This window comes from Trachemys scripta, chromosome 13 (genome assembly GCF_013100865.1).
Source record: "Trachemys scripta elegans isolate TJP31775 chromosome 13, CAS_Tse_1.0, whole genome shotgun sequence".
Lineage (NCBI taxonomy): Eukaryota > Metazoa > Chordata > Testudines > Emydidae > Trachemys > Trachemys scripta.
The window spans coordinates 41,617,656-41,642,939 of record NC_048310.1 but is presented as its reverse complement, the minus strand read 5'-3'; the positions used below and the strand labels follow the sequence as shown (position 1 = coordinate 41,642,939).

The window sequence follows — 25,284 nt, the reverse complement described above, 5'->3', positions numbered from 1 at the left end:
CACCTGGGACATCCCCTCCAGTCAGCGTGTGCTGCAGGAGAACGCCAGAGCTGTCTCATATCTCGATAGGGCCCACGTTGGGGTGGGTGTGGAAATGTCCTGTCCCTTCCTTGGGGGCTGAGTCCATAGACCACGTGGCGATACACAGGCAGTGCACACTGTGTTAGAACCACTGGTGACTCTAGCAATGTCTGTTAGGGGTGTGACTTTTATTCCGTTTCTTTACAGGCCAAACCCCTAGTGTAGATAACGTTCAAAGTGCGTCGGGCAGCAGGGATGAGCGATACCAGTTGCATTATAGCCAAACCCATGACTGGATTAAGGCAGGGGCTTTAGGGGCTGCAGCCCGGGGCCCTGGCTCAAGGGGGCTCCCAGAAAAATCAATCACAGGCAGCGATCTCTGGGGCACTCAGGTGGCCTGCCCTGGCCCCACGTCGCTCCCAGAAGCGGCTGGCTGCTGGCAGGTCTCTGCAGCCCCTGGAGGGGCAGGAGGCAGCTCCGCGCGCTGCCCCTGCCCCCAGCACCGTCCCCGCAGTTCCCATTGGCCGGGAACCGGGCAGGCAGCCTGCCTGAGCCCTGCTGCACTCCCGGCTGGGAGCCACCTGTGGAAGCGCCTCCCAGCCAGAGCCTACACCTCGCACCCCCTTCTGCACCCCAACACTCTGCCCCAGCCCGGAGCTCCCTCCTGCACCAAACTCTCTCCCAGACCCCGCATCCCCTCCTCCACTCCAACCCCCTGCCCCAGGTCAGAATCCCCCTCCTGCACCCCAACCCCCTGCCCCAGCCCCCTCCTGCACCAAACTCCCTCCCAGGAAAAAGACTTGTATACAGGGGCCCCACAAAATCTAATAGCCTCAGGCCCACAGGAGAGTTAAGCCGGCCCTGGCCGAGCCTGCCCTAGGAAGGTTGGCTGGCATACCAGCAACCCCTTTCTAGTGTAGACAAGGCCTGAGTGAGGCTGGGAGCTAAAAAGCCAGAAAACCACAAGATCTGTCTGTGTCCAGCAGCCTCGGTGAAGAATTCATGACAGCCAAGCTCTGGGTCAGATCCTCCGTTGCTGTGGGCTGGCATGTTCCAAAGATTACAATGGAGCTCGGCTGCCTGACACCTGCTGCTGCTCTGGCCCCTGTCTCGTCTCTGCGGCAAGGGATGTGGCCAGGGATAACTGGATCCCTCCAGGAGCAGATGGGAGAACGGTGCAGAAATTCAAGTAGGTACGTGACGTCTTGGGGGTGGGAATGGCAAGTGTAACTCTCCAAAAAGGGCCAAACTAGCCCCGGGTGTAACCCCAGGGGCCTCAGTAGGGAGTCCCCATTGGGATGAATTTGGTTTAGCATCTCTCTTGAGGGAGCCCCTGTTGACTCAGCTCGGCCAGGCACCCTGGGCGGGAGCCGCTCAGCACAGCAATGGGGTTACCTGGAGGCGAGGTAGTGGAGGATGGTGAGGAGCGAGGCAGCCGCTGAGATACTGCAGCCCACCATGGAGATGTAGGTGAGAGGAGTCAGGATGGCCTTGTCTATGGGCGCTGAGGAGATTTTCTGCATGGGATGAGGAGGGGAAGGGGTGAGGAATAAATGCAGCCCTTTGGCACTGGTACTCAGCCTTCACGGCTGCCCTGGCCTTTCATTCTCCCCTCAACCCCCTCCAGATTCTTCAGGCCTGGAGCCTGTTCCACCCCCCCAGCTTGGCACCCGTCCCTGAGGCTGCTGGATGTCACTGGCCTCTGTCCTATCTCCTCCCCCCTTCCAGAGCTCTGAGGGGGACGAGGGAACCGCCTCAAAGCTCGACCCCCTATCCTGACCCCGTGAGACGGGTTGGTCAGCAGGTCCAAGAGGTTCCCTCCAGAGCGGGGGGCGGGGCAGAGTGTGTCCTAGTGTAACCCTTGTGGGGGTGCACGCATGTGCATCCATCCCCCACAGTGTAACAGGTGCTGGGGCGAGGCGGCCCCAGAGGATGGTGCTGCACGTCTCTCAGCCCCTGCAGGGCGGGTGTGAAAGAGGAAAGGGAAATGGAAGCAGGGCCTCGTGGTGGAGCCCAGCTGCGGGGAAATGAGCCGCTCAGAGCACTGAGAGCGGCTGGCGGGGAATGAGTCAGGGAGAAGGCAAACAGGAAACAGCCCTGGGAGAGGGATGAGTGCTTTAGAGCAGTGGGTTCAAACCGTGGGTCGCGACCCAATGGAAGGCACTGGGTCGCGGTGGCTCTGGTCAGCACTGCCAGCCGGACTGTTAGAAGTCCCATCGGCGGTGGCTAGTCCCTGTTCTGACACCGCGCTGCGCCCCAGAAGCAGCCAGCAGCAGGTTCGGATCCTAGGCGGGGGAGCTCCGGGGCACCGCGCACTGCCGCTGCTCCGAGCACCGGCCTCGCAATCTCATTGGCCGGGAACCAAGCTGGGGGGAGGTGCCTGCAGGCAAGAGCTGTGCAGAGCCGTTTGTGTACCTCCGCCTAGGAGCCGAACCTGCTGCTGGCCGCTTCCAGGGAACAGCATGGTCCACACTGCCAGGACAGGCAGGAAGCCTGCCTTAGCACCCCCACTGCACCGCTGACTGGGAGCTGCCTGAGATAAGCCCCACCTCCGCGCCCCAATCCCCTGCCCCAGCCCCGAGCCCCCCCAACCCACAGCCCCTTCCTGCACCCCAAACCTTTCATCCCCAGCCCTAGCCCAGAGCCTGCACCCCCAGCCCAGAGCCCTGACCCCCTCGAACAACCCAACCTCCTGCTCCAGCCCAGAGCTTCTCCCACATCTTGAACCCCTCATTCCCACCCCCACCCCGCAGACCTGAGCCCCGCACCCCAACCCTCTGCCCCAGCCCTGAGCCCCTCCCACACCTCAAACCCCTCATCCCCAGCTCTGTTGGGTCGCGGGCATCAACAGTTTTCTTCAACTGGGTTGCCAGAAAAAAAGTTTGAAAACCACTGATCTAGAGCACCTGAGAGACAGGGACTGAGAGGGAGCAAAGACTGTGTCTGATGGCTGGTGGGGGGGGACCTCATACACCCCCAAACAGAGCAAGAACAGTGGGGGAGAAACAGCCTTCCTACCAGCAGCACGGCAAAGTAGGTGAGGTGGTTACACTGGCACAGCACTACGCCTTTTTGGTGGTGGGTGTCACAGCCAGCGCTGTTCCAGTTCCCCAGACTGCCGTTTTCTGCAAGAGGGAGAAACGGCCTTAAGGAAAACAGCCCACGGCCACAGAGCAGTGAGGCTGAGCCTCAGAAAAACCCATAGGCAACATTGTCCAAAGCACCAACTCACTTAGGAGCCCAAGGCCCATTGATTTTCAGGGGGGCTTCGGTACTTTTGAAAATGTTACCCCCTGTCTCCAACCGCAAAAACAATCAGAGTGTGGGGCAAGGGGTGATCTCGGGGAGTGCTACTGCGACATGGGGGTGTTGACGCTAGACCTGGGCCAGCATTGGGATCGGAGTTGGGTTTGGGCTACCTGTGATTCAAGGCTACACAGCACTAGGGCTCATGTGGGTTGGTGCCGAACCCTGGAGAGCTGTTCTCAGGCATATAGTGGAGGGAAGGAATAAAGCTAGCAGGACAAAATGTCCCCCTCCCTGCACCCTCCTCTGCAACCCCTAAGATCCAGCCCTGGGCACCTACAGGCTCTCTAAGAGCAGGGAGCCTCCAGTTCTCAGGGGCAAGGACCTTGGAGCAGTGTTTTTGCTGCCTTCTGCAGCGTGGGGGGCAGGTCACTTGCCAGGTTTATCTGGGTGCATCTCACTTAATTCCCAGGGGCCCCGGGCACCGGGGGAACCTGAGTCCCTGTTCTCTGCCTGTGGCACACAGTTGTTCAGTCTCTGAGGGCTGTAACGTTCCGCTCTACGGGTGGTGGTTTGGTGCTTGGTTGTGTTTTTAGTGGCCGATGATCCATGAGGCCAGCCTAGAGGATCTGGGGGTCCCTTCTGGCCTCAAATTCTATGGCCCTGGGTCTCTATATGACTCCTTCCTTGGAAGAAGGGCATAAAAATGGGAATTGCTTTTACAAGCCTCTGGGAAGTGCCTGTGCCCTGCGTGGCTGTTTGCAGGTGGCTCTGGCTGACCTGGGCCCGCTCTCCACCCGCTTTGTGCGTGACAATGGCACTCACTCAGGAAACCCCTGAGGGGTGTGGGGTTTAGTCCTCCAGTAGGTGCCAGTGTGGGTCTCTATATAGCCCTACGCTCGGCAAGGCTCTGTGCACAGAGGGGGGCGCTCCGTAAGCAGCTCTGGGATGACAGGAGGATGCTTGTCGCTGGGAGCCAAGGGAGGTCAGGGTTCCCAAGTTCTCCTGGCAAGGTGGCTGGGGTGAGTATAGTCTGGCAGCAGACAGGGACAGTCATAGCATGAAACCTCAGAGTCTGTCTGGTAAATTGCAGCTGCATGTTTGGTCCTTAGGTCCCCCTGGTGTCTAAGGCAATGCGCTCTCCATTGAATGACTCCCACCATCTCTGTTTTGCCTCTTCCTCGTTCCTTGCATGCATGCCCGGGTACCGCGTGATGCTGTGAGTGTCATAATTACCTGGTCCTTCCTCCCAAAAGACGCAGATCGCACTTGAGTTATCCTGGTTGGGGGGCGGGGGGAGAAAACATGAGGCACATGGTGAGGTGTCTGTGCTCCCTTAGTTCCAAGCAATGTACGTAACCTGGGCTCGTTAGGGAAAAGTCTTGTGACTGGTCCCTCCTGCCTATGCAGTGTTGTTCCCTACCGCATATTTCCCAGCACGTTTTCCTGCCCACTATTAACATGAAGCCCCATCACAGGAATCCACTACATCACTTGGGAGACTATTCCGCAGTGTAGTGAGGAAATATTTGATAGTTAATCAGTTTTATCCCGTTACTCTGAGTTAGCAATAATACCCCCTTGGAGTAATAATACCCCTTTGGAGTACCCTACGCTCTTTTCTTTCTTTCCCCCTGCTTACACCTAGATTTTCAGCAGGAAAATTTACACCAGGTAAGGATCTGGCCCTACATACTTCTCAAGCAGTTGACTTAGAGCTCCTTCGTCATTTGGCCATTCTGCTTCGCAATCTTTTCCTCTAAATCCCCGTAATCAGTTCATTGCTGCTCTCTGACGTGCCTCCAATATACCCGAGAGCACAAAGGGCCAATGGCTTCCTCCTACGTCTGCACAGTTGGGTTACATTGCGTGGTGCCCACTTGGCGAGCACGTCTCTCCCACCTAAAGATTCCCACCTGCTCCCCAGTCCGGACAAAGACAACTTGCACGCGGGCTGACCCTCAGAGTCTCCGCAATACTTCACAGAGAAGAGTTGGCAGGAGTCAGTGGGACTGCACTGGCTTTGTGGTTAAAAACCAACCAACCACCACACTCCTTATTGGTTGCAATGAGCCAGGACCTCCCCCCTCTCTCCCGTAGCTCCAGGGGAGGTCAGAGGAGGAGAGAAGCATTTCAAAAGCCCCACTCCATCCCTGGAGCAGCTACTCTGTTTTCTGATACAGCTTCTGCCTCAGTAGAACTCCTCCCAGGGAGCACACATGCGCATGCCCGCTGCATCCCCTTCGAGAAAGTGGCATACTCCTCCTCCGTGCCAGGCCAGTTCTACTGGGTGGTACAGAGCAGGGGAGATCTTGCTCTTAGCCTGCCATTCCCTGTCAGGCCCCTAGCATCTGAGCACACTGCTAGCAGGGAGCAGGAATTACATTCCCCTTTGGGATCCCGGGCAGTCAATGGTGCCAGGGCTCAGGGAGGGGGAGCTCCTTATGCGCTCGCTCCCACCTCTTTGCACACCGAGGCAGAGAGATACTGGCCCAAATCCACCCTTCAAGCAACAGGTTGAATTCCCATTGGGTTTCAAGAGCCCTGGCTGTTCCTGAGACTTCAGCTACACTGACCGCCCCGCTCCGGTGTCCTGGAGAGCTATTTGCCTTCCCTTGCCCAGAGTGATAGCTGCTGTTAAATGCCTTTGTGGGCCATGATCACCAGCTCACCAGCGTTTGGTTATGCCAGAACCGGATCTCCACAGGCTCAGTGAGGTTGGTGACGCTGTAGTTTTCAAGGGTGGCCCCTAAGATGTCATTGTTCAGTAGGGAGCTATTCTTCCAGTCCTGCAAAGCCAGAGCAGAAGAAACAATGCGCAGACCCATAAAGACTATTACCAGGAGTGGGCAGGTCACTGGTATCGGGAGCCTTTCATCTGCAGATGACCAACGCTGCTTCTATCCATGGGCAATCTGATGGCCTATGTGCAATGAGTTTGTTGGTCTCAATCCAGTTCCTTGCAGGCAGGTGCTCACATTGCAAACCTCCCACACCATGATGCTTAACCACTTCCTCGGGGAGGCCATGAACGGAATGGTCAGAGAGGCCAAACTACCCTTCCACTCTAAGAGGTGTCCCTTTATGACGCATCTTACTGAGGTCGCACAGAGAAGTTTGCATTGCTGCTTCCCATGGTATACGTAAGAGTCCTCTACGCTGCATGTGTGGGTGTTGTGGGCACCTGCATGTAATATGTTGTTAATGAAAGGATCCGGCTAGATAGACGGATGGGCTAGAGACACCGTCCTGCTCATCTCATTGAAACGCCGGTGGAAGCTATTTTCTTAGCATTGGTCATAGGGGGCTGCAGCAGCCAATTGGTGAGCAAGGCCAGACAAGTCTTGCTGTTGCTTGACCATGGGCTGACCACATCTTTACAGCTTCCCGGGGCTTTAATTACCAGAAGAGAGGTGTTCCCCTGGGGTTCCCCTGGGACAATTCCAATATACCTGGGGCCCTTGCCCTCTCTAAATTCCCCTGCACTTCCAATTGGATATGGCATAAATGAGCGGGGGTGCCACATGCTGTTAAGCAGCTGCCCTGCATCATCTGCATCTCGGTGTTGGGGAAGGGCCCCATGCGTATGGTCTGATGCATTAGTCTAGACAGCTCTTCAAAAGAAAGGGGCTGCGTACATGCAAACGAATGTCTTTCCTCTGCTTCCCCAACCCACCCGCGCTGGTAAAACTTCAGAGTGTCTAACCTGGAACAGGCAAGGCGTGTTGAGATAAATGCAGATGAGTTTCATTTCTGCCGCTGAACGCCGCCATTTCGGCACCAGTGCAGCTGGGAAACGCATGGAGTGGTGGGTTCGTTTATTCTTTCTGGGCTTGGACTGTGAGGTTGAAACAGAAACATTCCCTAGCACAAACTGACAAATGTCAGGTTATGATTTAAAGAGAAGAAGCAAGTGCTGAAAGAGCGATCGCAGGGGGCTGCAATGCAACTCAATAATAATTGTAGCATCGTTCAAACACCCTGTGTGCCAGCATGCTGGAAAGAGCGAAGCACAGTGTCAGCGTGATATAAAGGATAGGGAGGGAAGGAGAAGTGAAATGAGGCAAGGATGAAAAAAGCAGTGCTTGGGTCAGATGTGCTTGTAGCTGGAGGGAGAGAGATTTATTCATGTACCTGAACCCATCTGGGCCAACAGTGTGGTTTGAACCCAGGACTTTCTGCACTAAAAGCATGAATTGCCACCCCTTGAGGTAAAGAACTAAGTGAAGCCCTGTAGCTGATTCCTAAACCTTTTTTATGGACCAGCTACTAGAAGGGCGACAAACATCCCCATTCTCCACGATGTCTCCTCATCTATGTCTGTATGCTGCCCAGCACAATGGGGGCCTGATCCTAACTGGTGCTTTTGGATGCTACGGTAATATAGATGATTGACAATCACAGCAGGAGGGGCGGAGGAGAAGGTGGTGAGGTTGCATGGAGGTATAGCGAGGAGACCAGTATCAGATGAGCAGAAGAGTGGGAAATGAAGAGAGGTAAGGTCTGTGAGGCAGGGCTCCGGCAAGACAGATATGAGAATACCATGGTGACGGGTGTGGTATAAATGACTAGTAGAAGCTTTTTCTCAGAGTTTTGGGTGAAATAGTGTCTGGGAATCTCTGTCTTGCCACCTGGGTCAAAAAGAGGAAAGGTTGAGAAGCTGGAGCAAGAGGATTTGGAAGCCCTGGGGGTCCTATTGCTCAATAATAAGTTTAGGACTTTGTATGGTGGCAACAAATATTGTGACTGGGATTGTGAGTGAGGCTCACCACTTTCTAGGTCGCTTTATGGCAGAAGTGACAGGGCAGACGGAAGCCACAGGCTCCCTCATTCAGACCTTCGTTTACAGAAACATTTGAATGGTTCTCTTGGGTCCGTGACTTACCATTTGCTTTAGAGGTCAGGCCCAGTTTGCTAAGTGTGGAGCCACGCCTTGCAGGGGTGCTGTTGGATCAAAGGGTTTGGGTCAGGCCAGTTCCTAAATTAGGCTGTACCAAGGTCTTCAAAAGTGACTAGTGATTCTGAATGCGTCAATCTTTAGGGGCCCAGCTGGAGACCTTAAAGGGACCTGGATTTCAGAACTTTTGGAGCTCCTCCCTCTGGAAATCAAACCCTTCTAAGGTGTCTCAAGCTGTGCCCCTGCCATTGAAGTGCCCCAAATCACCCTTTGTTAATAGTAGAACGGTGGTAAAATTGATTCCTTTTGCACCTTTGCATGATGCTTTCCTGATGCTGGATTTTGATCCCTGTGGGACGCACACTCCTACCCCTAAACGCCCTGAGGTATTACCTCACCCACCCTTGTCTGTAACCTGATAGATCCAGCATTTCAAAGCCACGCTCACATGCACTTTTAATCTCTGAGAACACCCCCTGGGTGCAGAGTTCAGCAGCCAGTTTGCTCCCAAAAACTGCTGCAGCAGAGATACATGCTTTGAGCTCTCTCCTGTCTATCCCCTATCACTTATACGGCCTCCATTCCTTTGGCATCTGAGCATCGCACACAACGCCTAGGTGGTAGGGAAGTGCTCTTATCCCCAGTTCACAAATGGGGAGCTGAGGTACCGACAGACTGTGACTTGCCCAAGGTGGCACAGTGAGTCTTGAACCCAAGAAGCCTAAATCAGTGCCCTAACCATTGGAGCATCCTTCTCTAAAATCTTGGGCCCAGCTCCACAAAGGTATTTAGGCTTCTAACGTCCATGGATTTCAATAGGCGCTATAGCGGGGTGGACACCCGCTCCTGCCCTGAAGGGCTTGACACCAGCCCTGAAAGAGAGCTGCAGGGGTTAAAAGCAGCCCTGCAGAGGGCGGCAGCTCTAAAAGCTGGGCTGATTGGGGAAGCGGCTGCAGCTGGGCCACGCCCCAATCAGGCCCCCGCTGGCCTGTATAAAAAGGCTGTGAGCCAGAGGCCCAGAGTAGTCTCCCTCTAGAGAGAGAAGGGCCTGGCTGCAGGAAGCTAGAGACAGGGTACCTGAGTGGAGCAGGGCTGGGGAGAGGCTGAGGAGCTGGGGAGCTCCAGCCTGGAAAGCCCCAGGCTGCGGCCTAGCAGAAGGCCAAGGGGTACTGGGGGTTGCAGAGGGCAGCCCAGGGGTAGGCCAAGGCAGCAGGTCCAAACCCAACCTTGCCAGTGATGAGTGGCTGATACTGCAGTCTGCCCCAGGGAGTGGGGCTAGACGATGACTGGCAGTAGCCTTATACTGAGGTGAGACTAGTGGGTGGGGGTTCCCTGAGGAGGGGAGACCCTAAGACTGAGGGGTTACTGCCAGGGGGCAGCACCCCAGGTAAAAGGGCACTGGGGTCCTGGCAGGGATCGGGGCCAGAGGACAGGCGGATCACCAGCCTGCAGGGGGTGCTCCAGATGCTGGAAGAGCTAATTCCCGGAAGTAACCAGCAGGAGGCGCTGCAGGGGTGAGTCCGCTCCTCTACAGGTGCACTCATACCTTGATGAAGCTGGGCCCTGGAGGCGTTGGTCTTGTTGTCCCTTAGTTAACGTGAGACAAATCATTTTAGACTGAAAATCTGTATTTTGCTTTGTGTAGTGAATGGCACATTTGCATGTGGGCTTTGGACATGCAATATACGTGCAGACACAGTGGGTTCTAGGGGCAGTCAGGATTGCAGATTGGCGGAGGTGTGGCCATGTGTGTTTGTGAAAACTCTGGAATTGTGAGTGTTTGTTCCCACTCTGGGTGCAATCCGCAATGACTCTGAGTCTGTTACAGCCCCCTTGGGAGTGCGGCTCATGCTTCTAGCTCTGGAGGTCCCCAGTTCAATCCCCTTTCACGCTTTCTCGTGATGATAATGTAAGCGCCCACTTTCACTGCAGAAAGGTTACTTTAAAAAGAGAAGGAAATTCAACCCAAAATATTATTAGAGCAGAGATGCAGGAAACCCGCGGTCTGATCTGTTCCGGGACTAACACTGAGGAAGTCCCCCAGGTGGTTTAGAGGCCATGTGGATGATTTTCTGTTCCCGCTGCTGCACTATTGCATGGCTTTCAGTCAAAGAAGATAAAGCTGACATCTCTCCCTTGTCCCTGCTGCCCTCTGGCAAAAGTTCTTCCCTGGATGGAAGAGTCAGCACGTCGCATTCCCGGCCTACGTAGCAAGGCACAAAGCACTCTGGGCGGACATGGAGACTGAGACGCTGGCTGGCCACTGGAGACTGTTCTAATGACCCACCAGAGCGGACAGGGCTGGGAAGGCAGGTGCCTGGAGCTTTGGGTTGTGGGAAGGGAGAGTGCACGGCTCTCATCTCCAGCTGGCTCGGCTGGCTGGCTGGGGGAGACACCTCCAGGCTGCCTGAGGAAAAAGCCCAGGGCCAAGGGCTGACATGTACAGGGCAAAAACATGGGCAAGAGGGGCAGTTGCTGCCCCAACATTGGTTTTTTCCCCCCCCACGCCCTCCAACTTTTCATAGGTTTCTGTGCTCTGCTTCCGCCCACCTGCAGACGTTGAAGGAGATAATATGACCACAAAGACCAGTCTATATACTGACACAGCTTTGTCCTCCCCACCAGAATTTTTCTGACATGATGCCCCTGAGAGGCCCAGAGTTTTTCACAAGTGGCTTGTGATTCTTGAGATGTGTCCAAGCAGCCTGGTTTCCAGAGGGGAGGGGCTCAGCACCTTCTGAAATTCGGGACCCTTCAAGGAGACTTAGGTTGGGCTCCCTAAATGTAAATGCTCAGTCTTGGCCAGAGTCCCAACTCTGCCCCTAATTACCATAGTCTTGCCTGTGGGAGGGGCTTAACATAGAAAAGAAAACCCATCCAAGCCAACAGTGCTGCATGTGGTTGGACACAGCTGGGAATGGATGTGACTCCTTGGTTTAGAAAAGGAGGGTATGATAAGGTTTAAGGACCCTTCTGAGCCATCCCCTGTGGGGCAGGGCAGATTTCAGGACCCCACCTCACCTTGTCTATCCATCCAGCCTGCCCCTGTTCTATTTATATCTGCTGGGTCAGACGTACTGGAGTCAGACTTCAGCTGTCAATGAAGCCCCATTTGGGCCTTGGGCCTGGCGTTTGGGCACACCTCACGTGTTCACTCTACTTCAGCCAGGATGCAAATGGGGTTTCTTGTGGGCAGCAGCTCTGCCAGATGAGCAAGGAGGGAACTAAGCCGGAAGGAACCAAACTAATCTGGTCTCTTCTGGAAATTACTCCTTTATAGATCTTACTTTAGGCACTCGGCCAAAAAAGAGGAAGAGGCAGGTGTGATGGAGCGGGGGAGACAGAGAAATGGGGGAATGGAAATAGAGATCAGACTCCTATGGAAACGAAAGCTCGTGCTATCGCTCTGTGCGCCAGAACGCTGTCAATATGAGAGGCCCTACGCTGGGAACAGTGATTAGAAAGCAAAGCCCGCCGTTAGAGCAAGGTGGATACTGACCGGCATTGACTTGCTGCTGAGATTCAGCCCTAGGAACCATGGCTTAATCTTGATAACTAAAGTCTGAATGTTGGGGCATATGACAGTGAAGTTGTCCTCTTGGAAACTGGCTTTCAACAGATTCTGTTCTAACTGTTTTAACCTAGAATGGAGAAACAAGAATCAGTGCTCAGAGGGGCGGAGAAGGCCAGAGGGGCTGGGGCAGACAATACGAGGAGGAAGGAAAGAAAGAGGCAGAGACACTGAAGATGTGTATTTGAGATCATCTCCAGAAGGTATTGTCACGCCTTAGAGGTTGCCTCAGACTAGGGGCACTAAAATTGGAGAGTATCAGAGGGGTAGCCATGTTAGTCTGCATCTGTAAAAAGCAACAGAGGGTCCTGTGGCACCTTTAAGACTAACAGAAATATTGGGAGCATAAGCTATTGTGGGTAAGAACCTCACTTCTTCAGATGCAAGTGAAGAAGTGAGGGTCTTACCCACGATAGCTTATGCTCCCAATACTTCTGTTAGTCTTAAAGGTGCCACAGGACCCTCTGTTGCTTTTTAAAATTGGAGACAGACTCAAACATCAAACCCTGTCCCCATCAGCTTTAAACGTTCCTCACCCAAATTATGGAATGGGTTTGCTTTGGGCTTGCCTCGTTTGTGAGACTCTGCCAAGCCTGTCCGTGAGGCTTCCTGTCTGTAGGGGGTGGTGTGGCAGATCCGAGTCTGTATTATACTGGGTGTCTGACTTTAGAATTATACTTAGAAATAACTAGTTCTGGTCGAAAAACAGATGAGCCATCCCACAGAAAATTCCAATGGTTAGAAATTTTGGTTTCTTCCCAAATCTGGATGCAAAGTTGATATGGGCAGTGGAGACCTGGGGGAGGGATAGCTCATTGGAAGGGGAGGGATAGCTCAGTGGTTTGAGCATTGGCTTGCTAAACCCAGGGTTGTGAGTTCAATCCTTGAGGGGGCCATTTAGGGAACTGGGGAAAAAATCTGTCTGGGGATTGGTCCTGCTTTGAGCAGGGGGTTGGACTAGATGACTTCCTGAGGTCCCTTCCAACCCTGACATTCTATGACAGAGGGCCTGGCTTTTCTTCATCGGTCCCTCACAAGTTCCCCCTTCGGTGGAGATCCCCTGAAGGAGAGCAAGGGCGTCTCAGCTTCGCTTGCCTGCTGTCTGCCTGATGCCACACAGCTGCCCTGGCGAGTGAACCCCAGCCCTTTCCACCTCCTCTCCATCCCCTGTGCTAGCCCTAAAAACCTTCAACAAATCCGGTCTCTCCCCCTCTCTCTGGTCTGGGGCAGGGGGCTGACTCTGGGCTGTCTGCGTTGAGCCTATGGACTGTAGAGCATTCTGGGAGAAGCTGCTTACATGGGGGCTTAATTCCTCCTCTGAGCTTAGCCATTCCTCTGACACAATTAACCTCTGAGTGCTCGGAGCAGCCCTAGAGCGCCACTGGGACCTTCTGCGCACAGAAACCCGGGAAGGGGCTTGGGCCCCAGTGCAAATCCGAAGAGCTAGACTGCTATTGTTAATCCTGCAGCCCGAGCCCCGCAAGCCCAAGTCAATTGATCCTGGCACCGAGACTCGGTGCCCTGGGGTTTTTCTTTGCAGGGTAGACACACTCAGTTTTCCCATCTGTAAAATGGGAATGATGATACTGAGCCGCTTCCCTGGGGCGTTATGAGGAGGGAGCGAGGTTTGTAACCTGCTTTAGACATTGAGGGAGGCTGTGGATCCAGCTGGAAATAAATTGTTCTCCCCTTTCAAACATTTCAGAGGAAAAACAAAAAACCCTGCAGCGCAGCCGGAGCCAGGGTTCAGGGAGACTCCCTGCGCTGCAGATGTGCCCCGGCTAGTGGAGGGGGGGGGGAGAGAGAGAAGGGGGGATGCTAGGGCTTCAGCGGGGCACTGCCGGGAGGGCTCTGCACTTCTCCGGTCGGCTTAGAGGGAAGGACGTGGGCTGCCCTGCCAGGCTTGCTGCAGGGCGCTCCTGTCCTCCGCGCCGCCGCCCCCTACAGGGCGGCCAGAGCGGAACACCACAAAAAAAATCCGCCCTAGGATTGGGCGGAATGCTGCCTCCTACGAGCTGCCGCCCCAAGCACCAGCTTGCTCGGCTGGTGCCTGGAGACGGCCCTGACTGGAATGGGTTCCCTAGGGAGGTGGTGGAATCTCCTTCCTTAGAGGTTTTAAGGTTAGGCTTGACAAAGCCCTGGCTGGGATGATTTAGCTGGGGATTGGTCCTGCTTTGAGCAGGGGGTTGGACTAGATGACCTCCTGAGGTCCCGCCCACCCCTGATATTCTATGATTCTATGATTTCAGCAAAAGAGAAAAATGTTCATTTGTGGCAAACGTTCTGTGAAAAAAAATTTTTTTTTTTGGCTTTTTATTGAAAACTGATTTGTTTTATCTCTAAGTTTTTAGTTTGTCGACCCCTTCCGTCTCCAATTTTTGATAAAAACAGGTTTTTTCACTCAAATTTCCATTTGATCAAAACGCTGTTTTCTGCTTCAAAATGCCTCGCTGTAAATTTCCCCGGCAGCCCTAGCTGCAGGCGATGGACTCGGAGAACTGGCCCCAGAGTGTAGTCTGGCAAAGCCCCCTGTGCGTGCTCCCCACTCACCTGTCCGGCTTCCCACGCTGTGCAGAAAGTGCAGGGCATCCTTTTTCCATGTCGTTGTCCATGCCAGCCACCATGTTCATCTCCATCTTCCTTCCCTTTGTGGCAGGTACATGACAGTGTTCCTGGGCCCCTATGGGGTCTGGGAGGGAAACAAGCCATGTCGGGATGGGTGGAGCGCAGGGCCAGCTCTAGGCACCAGCGTTCCAGGCATGTGCTTGGGGCAGCCCTTTGGAGGCAGCACTTTTTCAAGGGGCGGCACTCTGGCCTTTTTTTTTTTGCTTGGGGCAGCAAAAAACCTGGAGCCGGCCCTGGTGGAGCGGCAGCGCCATGTGAGGAAGGTTTGACCCCTGTGCTATCCTATGACATGCCACCACCTGACAGATCTTCGGGGTTAGAGTAAAGGTATGCAGGAGAGCACGAGGAAAGCAGAGGGAGAGCTCCCCGCACCTTTCCTCGGCATAAACAGCGCCCCCTCCCCCTCCTGGGCTAGGGCCGTGATTGCTATTGCAATCTTCTCACAGCTGCACCTCGTGAATGAATTTGTACTTGGAGCAGGTGGCCTGCCACCAGGGTAGGGAGGAGGGTTGCAAAGGCCTTTGGGGAGATGAAAGAGGGGCTTGAGGTGAGCCCTGCACGCTGCTGCTTTCACGGAGACTGATTCTCACCACAACTCCCCATGTGCCCCTGGATCCACAGAGACCTTCCGTTGCTGCAGGTGTGTGTGTGTGTGTGTGTGTGTGTAACCCGCTGTTTTGCTGGAAAAGGCCACTTCGTCAGAAACGAAACCTTTGGCAGGAAAGTGTCAGTGACTGCAATCGCTCAGTGACTCCTCTGACCGGGATGCCAGATTTGTCCCCAGGTTGGTGTAATCACTGTCGGCAGATGTCAGGGTGGCCTTCTAGGCGAAATGATAGCAGAGATGTCAGAGCTCCGAATAAAGAACTATCCATACCTGCCTGTTGGAGCAGAAGAGCAGCAAGACACAAGAAGAAGCCGGTCCGCAAGGGTGAGTCCCTCTGCGTGGTGCTCCAAATGTCGCTCATCTCCTGCAAGAGACATACAGGCTCTGCTTTCTGGATTCAATTACCACTGTTGTTAAAGTGCTGATAATGTGCACAGACAGTGCTGTACAAGCCAGTAGGAGATGTAATCTCTGCTCTGTGCATTTTACAATTTAAATGAATGATCCAAAACCCAAGGTGGGGCCTATCGCAGGGCATTTTTAAACTCTCTGATATCGTCCTCACTGTAACCAGCGTGGTGGTTTATCAGATGACCGTAAACAGAGGATTTGGATTCTGATGATAACCTTAGTGGTGGTAACCACATTCAGGAAGCCCTGAACTGTGTGTCTGTCACACCCTGTCTCTTCCTAACCCTTGCTGCTTAGTTCCAAAGACAACTCAAGGATTGGATCTCCTTCCATAACAGGGAGCTGCTCCATTTAGGATTAGACTAGGGGAAAGAGGGAATGTTTCTGACAACAGCCAGGGCCCTTTATTTTGAGTGCACTCCAGTGTGCATTAGTGTTATTCCTGATATACACCAAGACAAGAGCAGATTCAATGAGCTGTAGCTGCAAGAAGCCCAGAGTTAATGTTTTTGTGACCGGGGTCCCAATGGGGAGCCAGCTGTGGTCACTCAATTAGGGTGAACTGCAAAATATGGGACAGACAATCCCCAAAAAGCTGATGGATATTCCAATACTTAGATTTACCAAGCCAGCACAAAACAGCTTCTTTATTACTTTACTGGTTACTCAGAAGTCCAAACAACACAGTTCCCTTAAAGTGATCCAGCCTCAGGCCTCCATCCAGGTACCCACGTCAAATATAATGAAAATTTTTGTAAATCTTATTTCATCATATAAAAGAAAAGGTTCTACCGATCCCAAAGGATTGGACACATTACCTCCCAGGTTAATGAATGTGTCAGATCTTACCCAAATACATGCTACAGCCAATTCTTATTAACTAAACTAAAATTTATTCAAAAAACAAGAGAGAGAGAGTCTGGTTAAAAGATCAACATACATACAGTAGGGCTGTCAATTAATTGCAGTTAACTCACGCAATTAACTCACAAAAATTAATCAATATTTAAAAAATTAATTGTGATTAATTGCAGTTTTTACGATACTGTTAAACAGTAGAATACCAGCTGACATTTATTAAATATTTTGGATGTTTTTCTAGATTCTCACATATATTGTATTCTGTGTTGTAATTGAAATCAAATTGTATATTATTTTTAATACAAATATTCGCACTGTAAAAATGATAAACAAAAAAATAGTATTTTTCAATTCACTTCATACAAGCACTGTAGTGCAATCTCTTTGTTGTGAAAGTGCAATTTAGTGATGTAGACTTTTTTTGTTACATAACTGCTCTCAAAAACAAAACAATGCAAAACTTCAGAGCCTACAAGTCCACTCAGTCCTATTCCTTGTTCAGCCAATTGCTAAGACAAAACAAGTTTGTTTACATTTATGGGAGATAATGCTGCTCTCTTATTTACAATGTCACCTGAAAGTGAGAACAGGCATTTGCATGGCACTTTTGTAGCCGGCATTGCAACGCATTTACGTGCCAGATCTGCTAAACATTTGTATACCCCTTCCTGCCTCGGCCACCATTCCAGAGGACATGCTTCTATGCTGATGACGCTTGTTAAAAAAATAATGTTTAAATAAATGTATGACTGAACTCCTTGGGAGAGAATTATATGTACCCTGCTCTGTTTTATCCGCATTCCGCCATATATTTCATGTTATAACAGTCTCAGATGATGACCCCGCACATGTTGTTCATTTTAAGGACATTTCCACTGCAGATTTCACAAAACACAAAGAAGGTACCAATGTGAGATTTCTAAAGCTATAGCACTCGACCATAGGTTTAAGAATCTGAAGTGCCTTCCAAAATCTGAGAGGGACAAGGTGTTGAGCATGCTTTCAGAAGCCTTAAAAGAGCAACACTCTGATGTGGAAACTACAGAACCCGAACCACCAAAAAAGAAAACCAACCTTCTGCTTGTGGCATCTGACTCAGACAGGGCCGGCTCCAGGGTTTTGGCCGCCCCAAGCAGCCAAAAAAAAAAAAAAAAGTCGCGATCGCGATCTGCGGCAGCAATTCGGCGGGAGGTCCTTTGCTCCCAGCGGGAGCAAGGGACCATCCGCCGAATTGCCGCCGAATACCTGGACGTGCCGCCCCTCTCCGGAGCAGCCGCCCCAAGCACCTGCTTGCCAGCTGGTGCTGGAGCCGGCCCTCGACTCAGATAATGAAAATGAGCATGTGTCGATCTGCACTGCTTTGGATGGTTATCAAGCAGAACCTATCATCAGCATGGACGCATGTTCACTGGAATGGTGGTTGAAGCATGAAGGGCATATGAATCTTTAGCACATCTGGCACATAAATATCTGGCGACACCAGCTACAACAGTGCCATCAGAACACCTGTTCTCACTTTCAGGTAACACTGTAAACGAGGCGGGCAGCATTATCTCCTGCAAATGTAAACAAACTTGTTTGTCTGAGCGATTGGCTGAACAAGAAGTAGGACTGAGTGGACTTGCAGGCTCTAAAATTTTTACATTGTTTTATTTTTGGATTCAGGTTTTTTTGTACATAATTCTACATTTGTAAGTTCAACTTTCATGATAAAGAGATTGCATTACAGTATTTGTATTGGGTGAATTGAAAAATATTATTTAGTTTTTTTTTACAGTGCAAATACTTGTAATCAAAGAAAAATAAAGTGAGCACTGTACACTTTGTATTCTGTGTTGTAATTGAAATCAATATATTTGAAAATGTAGAAAACGCCCAAAAATATTTAAATAAATGGTATTCTATTAATGTTTAACAGTGCGATTAATCGCGATTAATTTTTTTAATCACTTGACAGCCCTAACAGTCAGATATGAGTTCAGTTCACTTAGGTGCAGATTCGTAGCAGAGATGTGAGCTTTGTAGTTGAAACGAGTTATTTTAGAAATAGTTCATAGGTTATAGTCCAATGTCCAAATCTCATATTCAGGGCATACCAGCATAACTGGGACCTTGGTCTTGCGACTCAAACTTCCCCTGAAGAAGCCTACACAGATTTGAGATACAGAATCAGGCCCCCCGGGTCTTTTTATATAGTGTTCTAGCATCCACTTGACCACGCAGTCCTGGTTAAACAATAGGCTTTTGATGTAACTTTCTGCTTTCTAAACACCACCAGTAATTAGTTACACAAATTAACATAGGGCAATTTATCCAGTAGTCAGTCTATTACAAACTTAAAAGAAACATTTAGACAATGACATTATTTTACCCAAGACTCATCTAAATGTTAATATTCCCTTTTGATCTCTGACTTAGTAGCTGTAGCGACAGACAGGAACTGTCTGTTTACACGGGTAGCATTTCAGATACACATCATTAGTATTACATCTAACTTCCAACAATACAGTTTGCATTTCAAAGTTCTAGCCTGCTGAGCATGAATGGCCCTCATTACCATTCACATACCTTTCTAACATGACTTTAAAAGTGGGCTTTGGGTCATTCAGCCTGCAGGCTGTTTAACCCTTTCTGGACACGAGTTATATTTTGTATAAGATTTGCTGCAATTATATAGCCGTGGTAGCAGCAAGGGTTTGCATGGTTACATTTTAATTAGACAGCGTCACCGTTTTTCTTGCCTTGCAAGGGTTAGATGGTACCTCTGCTTCCTGGGCATTTTCCAGGGATCCCACCTTGGGGGTGGGGAATAAGATAACTGCCAGTGGGCATGGCTAAAACAAATAACTGTTGGAGGGAGTGGCCTGTGGGGAAAAGGAGTCAGGACTGGACATATAGGACCAAATTCTGCCCCTCGCTAGATCCAGGCAGCTCCACGGTCTTGATTGGGTAAGGGTAACATTGGACTCACCAGTAGTGTTTGCAGTGAGGAGAACATATGATTTTTTTTCTGTGCTATCAGTTGTTGAAATTCTCCTTGTTTTATAATAGATTGCAATAATATCCAGTGTCTGGGACTGACAGGGAGGGTAGCCAAGAGCCCCGTCAGTTTAGTGCTCTTGTGCGCAGTCATTTCAGGTGACATTGCGCTGGTGACTTAGCAAGATTCTCTGAGCGTAGATGGATGGAATTCTTAGCTAATGTAATGCATCATTACTGATGAGAGGGAAGGATCTTGCACCCAAAATGTTAATAACATGTCAGTGCTGGTGTTAGAATATAGATTTTCAGGCCTGCCTGTAAAGGCCTCTACTTTAAGAACGTCGCTGTATTTTTATCACTTAGATAGTTATAGAGGTATAAAAACAAAGAATCAAAATCACTGTCTGCCTGTGTATGGGCCTTCTCTCCCTAGGATAGTCTGAGGCCTTGTTCTTAGGCTAAGGTCTGGCTAAGCAGCAAGGGCAGCGATCACGTCCTCACATCCCAAACCAGTCACACGGAAATAAGGTGCTATTGGGCTGCTAGGAAGACGATTCTGTCCTGATAGTGCCCATCATCACCAGAGAAAGAAACAGATCTTAAGATGGTTAAAGAAAACTTAGTTTGATAGCATGCTGTCTGGCAAGAAATCACTTATCAATGGTTGTGAAACCCTCATTTCTGTATTGTTTTGTCTTTATGGCTCGCACTTTTCTATTGTTAATCTGTCTGGTTCTCTAATTGTTTCTGTTTGCTGTATAATTAATTTTGCTAGGTGTAAGTTAATTAGGGTAGTGGGATAGAATTGGTTAGAGAATTGTTACAATATGGTAGGATTGGTTAGTTAAATTTCAATAAAATGGTTAAGATATAGCTGAGAATATTACTATATAAACTGGGGTCAAACAGCAAGTGGGGGGAAGGGAAATTGGAATCATGTTTGCTAAGGGGCGGGATGAGAACAGGGAATAGGGAACAGGGACATAGGCAAGGCTCTTCTGGGAAGGGGGACGCAGGGTAAATGCTCTGCAGCGTCGGAGCTGGAAAGGGAACACTGGGGAACAGACTCTATTGACTTATAGAGAGAAGCCCGACTGATGTGAGAGCTTCGGAACATGCTTGCTTGAAAACTAACCCCAATAAACATTGCATTGTCTGCTGTTCGGACTTCTGGTCTTCTGCTTTCTGTCTGCGTGACAAGAACCAGGGGGGATGGTGAAGGGAAAACGCTCTAACAGCTGGAACCAGTGGGTGGGAGAATTTAGCAATGTGAGTTCCACTGATGGGACTAGAAATCATCTATTTGACTTGCAGCTGGTGGTTTTGTGTTTCAGGCAGTGGGCTGGGTTCAATTCCCTGCTCTGTCACTGATGTCTTCTGTGACTTTGGGCAAGACACTTAATCTCTCTGCCCTCCTTAAATGCGGCTTCCTTTGTCTCTCTTATCTTGTAGATTATACACTTTTGGAGGCAGAGCCTTTCCCTTCCTATGTATGTGCCAACGCCTAGCACAATAGCAGCTCCGTCTGAGTTGGGCAGTCGATTCGGCTGTAGTACGAATAATAAATCCATCCTGCTCCCAGGCTGGGAACTGAGCGACTTGTGTGCCCCAAAAGAAGGAATTTCTTAGAGGGCTGTGAAGTGTCTCTCCAATTCCTCAGCTTCACTCTTACTCTAACTACGCACTAGCTATGTATAGCTCACACAAGGACAAATGTCTCTCAGACAGCCGTTAACATGGTGTCAACTGTTGGCAGATGATTTGAAAGTTTAAAGGTAGCTCGTGTGATCTTGGAATTGGCAACCCAAGGAGGGCCGGTGCTGGCCCAGCACAACTCCTTGGGTTGCCAGCTGATAGTGCTTTGCAGCCTGGATTTACTGCTTAAATCTAGAAGAGGAAGTACACTTGTAATAAGGGTGGAAGATCTGGTATGAGAATAAAATTAGTTGTAGCATGGTAAAAATTTCCCCTTCCTGCCCTGCTCTTTGTTACCAATAAACACGGTGAATATACAAAAATAGAAGGGGAGGTATTTTTTTAGGGTAGCGACCTCATCCAGGGACCCTCCCTTCCCTAAGCTTTGCATATAAGCTCACTGTATTCAATGATATATTTTTCAGTATGAATTTTCAATATAGTATTGATGCATTTTAACCAATATCTCAATTCTGCTGCAAGGGGCTGAATTGATGGTCTCGGAGTCGGAAGCTGTTGCTGCCTAGAGAGGTGATGTGCTCCTGTGAGTAGGGCATTGGCCTGCAAATTAGGAGACCTGTGTTTACTCCTAACTCTGCTACTGATTCTCTCTGACAAGTCTCTAGGCCTTAGTTTCCCTGTCCATAAACCACAGATAAGGACTTCGGCCTCCTTTTGAGAAATACTTTGTCATCCACAGATGAAAAGCGCCTACATAAAGGGCTGAGGATTATTATCAGTGTTTGCAGCAGTGCAAGTCCCCCCACTTGCCCCCCACTGCCCTGCCACTGCAGCTCAAAGCTGCCGGGATCCTCTTGCGACAGTCCAGAGATGATAGTTCAGTCACCACGGGCTTTTAGTCTTCACTAGTGAGAGTCCCACGAAGGAGGCCTAGCAATTAGGAGGACGGCTGTAATGATGTGGACATGTGTCCACTAAGAACAGGTTCATTTCCCAGAGGCACCAGCTGATAGTAGTTTGCAGCCTGGAGCAGATTAGAATGGGCAACCTAGGGGTGAAAGGCTCCATTATCCCCGTGCCTTTCCTCTGACCCAGCCAGTCCCCAAATCCATTTGTCATTGGACAGCTCATCTGTGTTACTTTAATGTACAATCTAAGGGGGAAAAAAAATAATTTTTGCCACTTAGAGTGGCATCTTCAGGGCACTGGTAGACCAGTCCCAAAAGCACTGTCAAAAATATTAAACCAATACAAAACAGCAATACATACATGTAATGCAATAAATAGTGATTCCAATGTAACAGAAAAATGGACACAAACACCCACTTATAACCTCTTTTGGCAGGAGAGCACAACTTTGATCCAAGCACTTTAATTAACTTTTGCCTTTACCTTATTAGGCCATGGAAAGGGACTAGACAGCCGCATATTGGTATGCAGCAATATTTAGAAACACAACTGGCTAGTAAGCACGTCTGAAAATAGGTAAGAATCAAATAGAGAAAAGTGTTACTTTGCTACGCTAGTCTGAGCGCTATTTCTAGGTGATAAAGTGACGTCAGCTAGTTTTGAGCTTCACTGCAGTGGTTTTGGATTTAAAATCGGTGGAGTTGTTTTATTCTGGTCAATAATAGTAAGAGTCCACTTACACTTTTTCATTTTCATAGTAAGTTTCAGATTCTAACTCTGTCACTGGAGGAAATCAGAAGTAGCCTCACTGAAGCTGGTGGAGTTACATCGATCCGAGTGAGAGGAGAATTGGGCCCATTGGGTACAACAGCAGAAAGTGCACCAAGGGCGTGAATGCAATGGCACAAGTTGCTGTCAATCCCATTTCCATCCCGGGGCCCTGGAACAACCTGGCACGGACCGGAACGGGAGATGTGCTGATTCCACAAGCAGAGATTAAAGCTACCCAACCCCACAAGTAGGTTTGGAAGGATTAGATTTTTATTGGTAAATGTCATTTTCACTGTACGCGCATGAACCAATGGAAAAGATCTTTCCATCGATGGAGCGGAGGCGGGGTTTTGCATGGGGCAGATGCTCCTCGGCGTGGCAGTCTGGCCTACAGCTGAGCGTGAGCACAAGCGGGGGCATGGAGCACTGCTCCGAGAGTGCTCTCGTGACTGTTGCTATCTTGGCTGACATACCGGGGATGGAACCAGGGACCTCCAAAGCTCAAAGCAAGAGCTGTTACAGCTTGAACTCAAGAGCCAAGGCTCTGTGGCCTAGCATGCTCTCCAGCACAGAGCTTGCCCCACGAGCTGGCCAGTGCTCCCAGGGAACCGGGGCTGAGGTTTTCCCAGCAAAGCGTGAACTCTGCCTCTCCTACAGACAGACACACAGGGGGCATCTAGGCTGCAGCTGGGGGTGTAACTTCTGGCTCGGGTAGATGTACGCCTCCTAGCTCCTGTGCTAGAAATAGGAGTGTAGTTGCTGCTACACAGGTGGCTAGTCCCCTGAATACACACCCAGGGGCTTGGGTGGGATTGTGCTGAGACAGACAGCCTGTGCGCCGTGGCTGCCACAGTGCTGTCGTAGTGTATACTATGCTAGTGTGCTAGTGCCGTTAGAGCTAGTGGGGGAACGTCTCACTGCGCTGGAAATTACATCTCCAACTCCAGGGTAGCCATACCCACCCACGCACCCACCCACCCTCTTCTTATCACTTCCCTTCGGCAAGGAGAGAAAGATGCAGCGTGCTAAAGAAAGAAACAGATCAGTGCTTCGCAGGGCCACCCAGAGGATTCAGAGGGCCTGGGGCAAAGCAATTTCAGGGGCCCCTTCCATAAAAAAAAGTTGCAATACTATAGAATACTATATTCTCGTGGGGGCCCCTTGCCCCACTTGCCCCCCACTCTGGGCGGCCCTGGTGCTTCGCACCTTCTCCTCCTCCTAGGACTACGGGTTACAGCAGAACACGGTTCCAGCATCCACTACCCTATAGCCAGAAAGAAAGGGAAGGTGGTTGGAGCTCCCTGAAGTATGTTTGTGACCCTCCTCCCGCTGCGGTTCATATGCTGCACCTCCCTTCTTCCCCCAATGAAACAGCTTAAAGGGAGGGAAAAACTGGAAAAGGATGAAGAAAACCCCTTTGCACCCCAGCAGACATGGGGCGGGACAATAAGAAGAAAGAACTGGAAGCTCCCCTGGGAGAGGCAAACAACTGGATGCACTATGGGCATCCCTTTGCAGTTAGAAATAACCTGTTGAGCACTTAGGGTCGGTCTACGCTGCAATTACAACCCGCGGCTGGCCCCTGCCAGCTGACTCAAGCTCGCAGGACTCAGACCAATGGGCTGTTTCATTGTGGTGTAGACATTCGGGCTCAGGCTGGGGCCCAGGCTCTAGGACCCTGCAAGGTGGGACGGTCCCAGAGCTCGGAGTGCAGCCGGAGCCCGAACGTCTACACCCCAGTTAAATAGTCCCTTAGCCCAAGCCCCGTGAGGCTGTTAGCTGGCATGGACCAGCTACCTAGACATACCCTTAGATACCCAAGCAATAGGCGCCACTGGAATCCCTAAGACAGACAGTTAATGTGAAAGTCCAATCATCTCTCTGTAGTGCTCACTCCTGTGTTACCCACCGCACACCCCAACTCAGATCAGTTCTAGGGTCTGACACTTTTTTCTGTTTCCTTTAATACACTGGGCATTTCACAGGCTGCATCCAAGAGGCTGACAACCCCATTTGCCTCCTCTGGCTCCAGGAGAGCCTTTGAGGGGACCACCAAGCACAATATAGGTGGGCCTGATCGCCTCTCACACCACTTTTACACAATGTAACTGCACTGGAGCCACTCCTGATTTACTCTGCTTTTGCATGCAAGATCAGAACTGGGCCAACACAGTTCAAACCAAAGGACTTACTTGCAGCTTCCTGCAGGATGGTGACTTCCTCAAGCAGGTTCGTTTCTCCCTTTGCCCTTAGTGCATATGGTCTCCCGTCCCCCGCTCTGTGCCTAGATCGCTGCACAAGGCATGCATGTCTGAGAGCAGCGTAAAGTCCCGGAGCTGCACAGACAGGGTTGTGCAGCAGAGAAGGAAGTGCTCTCATGCAGCTCCACCTCATGCAGATGTAGAGATTAAACCAACAGAGGGTTTTAAAAAAGGAAATGCTAGAGGTTGGGTGCAGCTGGTGCACACGGGGCAGTGACTCCATTGAAGTTAATGGAGCTGGGCTGCTGTATGGCAGTGGAGGAGCTGGCCCTAGGGGAGGAAGTTTTATGGTGGAGGAGCTCGTCGTGGGGGCCTACCTAGTAAGGGACATCACCCACTTCTCACAGCCGTGGGCTGAGAACAAGTCAGACCAAAGGAATCTCTTCCCCTTTCCGCACGGTGTAACTCCAGGTGTAGTGGTCAGTGCGGCACCCTAGAGCAGAGGCAGAGAGCCATTGAAGAGGTG

At 50.8% G+C, this 25,284-nt stretch overlaps 1 protein-coding gene across 1 annotated transcript in view; it reads right to left on the bottom strand.

Annotated features, from left to right (window-relative positions):
• Positions 1 to 24,937, bottom strand: part of ADGRG5 (adhesion G protein-coupled receptor G5) — a 29,815-nt gene extending 4,878 nt beyond the window's left edge. Inside the window, exons 1-9 of the mRNA XM_034788919.1 lie at positions 24,750 to 24,937; positions 15,238 to 15,331; positions 14,286 to 14,424; positions 11,664 to 11,805; positions 6,974 to 7,105; positions 5,940 to 6,056; positions 4,504 to 4,546; positions 3,040 to 3,146; positions 1,417 to 1,538 (exon numbers count right to left, since the gene is read on the bottom strand). Coding sequence (XP_034644810.1) covers positions 1,417 to 1,538; positions 3,040 to 3,146; positions 4,504 to 4,546; positions 5,940 to 6,056; positions 6,974 to 7,105; positions 11,664 to 11,805; positions 14,286 to 14,424; positions 15,238 to 15,328 — 893 coding nt within the window. The 5' untranslated portion in view covers positions 15,329 to 15,331; positions 24,750 to 24,937. The remainder of the gene's footprint in view (positions 1 to 1,416; positions 1,539 to 3,039; positions 3,147 to 4,503; positions 4,547 to 5,939; positions 6,057 to 6,973; positions 7,106 to 11,663; positions 11,806 to 14,285; positions 14,425 to 15,237; positions 15,332 to 24,749) is intronic.
• Between the last annotated feature and the right edge of the window lie 347 nt (positions 24,938 to 25,284).